The sequence below is a fragment of the Nothoprocta perdicaria genome, unplaced genomic scaffold (assembly GCF_003342845.1).
Source record: "Nothoprocta perdicaria isolate Ctin4 unplaced genomic scaffold, notPer1 scaffold_211, whole genome shotgun sequence".
NCBI lineage: Eukaryota > Metazoa > Chordata > Aves > Tinamiformes > Tinamidae > Nothoprocta > Nothoprocta perdicaria.
Window position 1 is genome coordinate 550,330 of NW_020455328.1, and position 4,123 is coordinate 554,452.

General features: G+C 37.2%; 1 protein-coding gene across 2 annotated transcripts in view; it reads right to left on the reverse strand.

Annotated features, from left to right (window-relative positions):
* Positions 1-4,123, reverse strand: part of CAPS2 (calcyphosine 2) — a 28,895-nt gene that overhangs the window by 11,870 nt on the left and 12,902 nt on the right. For both annotated transcript variants that reach the window (XM_026038533.1, XM_026038534.1), the window contains 4 exons: positions 3,037-3,111; positions 2,108-2,203; positions 1,921-2,014; positions 132-247 (listed from right to left, as the gene is read on the reverse strand). In XM_026038533.1, the coding sequence (XP_025894318.1) occupies positions 132-247; positions 1,921-2,014; positions 2,108-2,203; positions 3,037-3,111 (381 nt within the window). The remainder of the gene's footprint in view (positions 1-131; positions 248-1,920; positions 2,015-2,107; positions 2,204-3,036; positions 3,112-4,123) is intronic.

Genomic DNA, 4,123 nt, shown 5'->3' on the forward strand with positions numbered 1-4,123 from the left:
CCAGGGTACCCACCCCATTCACTAGTGGCCCCACGTTCTCCCTGACCTTCCTTTTGTTGTTGATATATTTGAAGAAGTTTTTCTTGTTACTCTTAACATCTCGTGCCAGATTTAATTCCAGTTGCACTTACTTTAGAAGAGCCAGAGCTGCTTCATCAATACTTGTCACACGAAGGGTGAGAATGGGGTTCTGCTTAACACTTTCTGGAAGGTTATGATCACCACTTTGGAAAGTGAGGTTAGCTCCCTGAGGACAGAGAAGATAATGAATCACAAATCAATCATACATTTTCTGCACATCACCATGTTCTGCATGTCTTTCAGGAAGCATAATTCTTGGTATGAAATGGCAGAAAAGTGCAGCTATGTCCAGTTAACCTTCTTAACAGAGCCTTTCTAGCACATACACACACCCCAAACACGTCCATAACAGCTGCAAGCGCAAAGCTCAGACTCATCATCTTCCACATACAGGTTCTGCCCTAGTACAAGAGGCTGCTGTGCCCTATTCACAGCTCAGCAATGTGAGGTGGCAGAGTGTTGTTCCTTCACTGCCTGGCTCCACTTTTTCTTTTCCTCTCCTTCTTTCATCACTGCAGCATCCAAAAATCTCTAGACTACAAAACAGTTTCAGGTGGAAGGTGCTACATTGATTCTGAGACAAGAAACTCCTTTCAAACTAGAAGAAATCCTCCATACCTATTTTAAACAACCTAAAATGCAGGTTTAAGAGATACAAACAACTAAGAAGTAGCCATTTAAAAGTTCAGATCATTCATTAAATGCTTAAATATATAATAATTCTTTAAAATTACTGGACTAGGAGGAGGGAAGGCTTCATGCAGGCTTCAGTGGTGAAGACTCCCAAACCCATTAAGCAGTAAGGACCAGTCTGCCAGCCACATGGATTTTGACAGGCAGTTGTACATCTTAACTTCAGCCCGGAAAACCACTTTGCAGATATGGGGACTTAAAGATAAGCCACCATTCCAAGGGCTAGCAAACTGAGTAAGAGCACATTTTCTGGATGCCTTAAAGAAGCATCTCTGTCTGGAGCATGTTTAATTCTTTCCATCTGCATCTACATCTTGCAGACATATTAACAGCAACCACAAAAGTTGTCTATGGCTGCAACTGCAATATGATGAAGTCATCTACTTCATCTTTTACACATTTACAGGGTAGCCACATATAAAGAGTTAAGAGAAGGTAGATGATCAGATGAAATACTCTAGAATTAATGCTTAGTTCTTTTATTTTCACATTCAAATATATCATCACTTGAAGCTTAAGATTAGATGGCAAATTAAAGTCTGAAAACTCAATGGAAATATTCTGTACCTGAAAAAAAACCAAGAAGACCTAACCCACAAATCCGGCAGTACAGAAGATGCAATATCATCTACAGTCACTGATAAGATTAACCTTGACTTTAGATATTTTATATTCAAATGAACACCTTTTCCAAAAGTTTATTCCTAAACATGTGGTGATTAATTTCCTGAAAGTTTGGGTTAAAAACAACTACCGTTGGGTTAAACGAAACGTCTATCATTCCTCAGCGTCAAAAGTGCCAGCAGACCTTGCTAAGTTTCCTAATTTTGAACAAATACTTTAGTCTATTTGATGTTCAAGACCCTCCTGACGGGGCTGTTTTAACATTCTTTAACTTTTACCAATCGTTCACTGTCTGCAGCCTTATGTCCTCTAGTGGTAAAAGGACAAACTACAGTTTAAACTAAAGCGGTAGCCCTAAACATTGACAGCAAAATAATCCAGACTTCTGAAAACCTTAAATGGGAGAAGCCTACTGAAGTCAACTGCAAGTCTTGCCCTAAACGCTAGATCACAATGCGTCACTCTAGATATTATTTTAAATCATCAATAAAATTGACATATGTTCAATAGAAGAATACTTACGATATAAAAGTCACTGAGAGCATAAGCTTTTCCCTTCTTTTGTCCTTGCTGGTGCTGATAAATCCCCTTCTGAATGAAAGGCAAGGCATTTGTTCTGTGAAATAATTCAAAACTGATCATAAAACAACTGCTGAGCCTCTTAGATTTGTTGTAATACGTAACACACTCCAAATAGGACTTACCCTACCTATTTTTTCCAAACTGTCGAAATTCATACACAGTAATGGATCTGTCATATGCAAAAAAAAATCCAATCAATTCTCTACAAGCATCACGACCATTTCTAGAAGGAAAATGGAAAATCATCATTTTATCTTTGCATTTATACAAACCACACTCAAGTCAAACAGAAATAAAATACGTATTTCACAATAGTCGTGTTATGTTCAGTGTTACTTACTGCATAATCCATTTCTTTGAATGAGATACCTGGCTCTTTTTACTTAAATACCATGTAATTCAGGCTATATATTTGGACACATGTCTTAATTCAATTTCATTTCTTCATAATATTACAAACACCTTTCAAAACTGCAACTCTAGGATACCAATGTAATTTTCATTCATTAACTAAAGGATTACCGAAATCAGGACTCCTGCATTCATTGTGGTGCATAAAGTGATGCACCACATGGCTGAATCCTCACCTGCATCTACCAAGTAGGTTATGTAGCTCAGTGATTCAGAAAATTTGGACTTGTCACAAAGATACTAAAATTTGTGGATTCAGTGCATGCAAAGTGCTGCAAACAAGATAAAGCCACGCAATGGCTGCTGCATGTTAAAATAAGGCAAAAAGAAATTTTAAGTAACTGAGGTACAGTGGTTAAGAGCACTGTTCCACACAATTCTTGTGTCCTGCACAGAGCTAAGATGGATATAATTACAACATTATTTAAGTATAATAATGCTGTGCAATGGGACTGTAAACCACTAACAGTCAGCCACAGCAAAATCTGTATTCATACATGTATATATATAAACCCTAATCTCACATGCTATTTATTTTTCAGAGGTCAGAAAGAAAGGTTCAGTGCAATTAATTATTTCAAGAGGGTAAAGATCACCATTCATAAATTCATAAAACCGAAAATCTTTACAAAGATTTGTGATTACCTTGATACAATCCTACTATCAAAGCGTAGCTTGTTAGAAAGCATGTTTTCAGTTAATCCTGATTTGGTCTTTATTCTGTGAAAACAATTCAACTGGTTAACACCTACGTGCTCACAAAGCAATATTACATTAAAATCAGCAGTTTCAAAACAGTAAAACGTGAAATACGGTATCCTTGGCAACCTGGCTGAAGGGATGATCCCTTGCAGCTGAATTGGAAAGAACCTCAGAGTTTCTTTGAAAGTGAAAGGCATTCTGCAATTGCATCATACAACTGCTCACCAGAGAAAAAGACTGCAGCCACACAAATTATAGCAATCTATCTTGTTCAGGTATGCTGATGTCAATAATTAAACCTCCACCATGCTTCTACCCCACAATATATTTTCTTGCAAAATACCCATGTGGGGTCTTCTTTACTCTCCTGGGTACTTTATATCAACCATGAGTATAGATCACTATTTCCAGAAATGGATGTACATCCATATGATGGACGTAAGAGACTGAGACTGTGCAATTGTTCATAAAAATAATACTTTTTATTGCCGTTTTTTTTGTTTTAAAAGAATATGGATAAAATAGAAACCTGTTGAGAAAACCTAAAAATATGATATTAAAATAAGCAAACAGAAATATTTACCTGCGTATGAGACAATTTAACAACAGAAAAAATAAGAACTATACATCCGTCTCATTATCAAAATGTTTTCTTGCTTTTTCTCAAGATCTTAGAGTAACCATTTCAATTTTCACAGGCAAGAAATGACTTTTAAATGCCCAGTTACCTATTTCAGCAGAAATCAAAACATGAGAGAAAGTCTGATTATGTTGTGAAGATCTACATCAGTATCTGCTAATATATGCTTTTGCTGGGCAAAGTGAGTGAGAAAAAAAGGGTGTACAGCTTGTGGAAGAAGGGACAGGCCACGTGGGAGGAATACAGGCACATTGTCAGRGAHTGMASATGYDAAABGAGGAAGGCCAAAGCCCGGGTGGAATTAGAGTTGGCGAGGCAAGTCAGAGACAACAGGAAGGGTTTCTATAAGTATGTCAATAGCAAGAGGAAGACGAGGGAAAATGTTAGTGC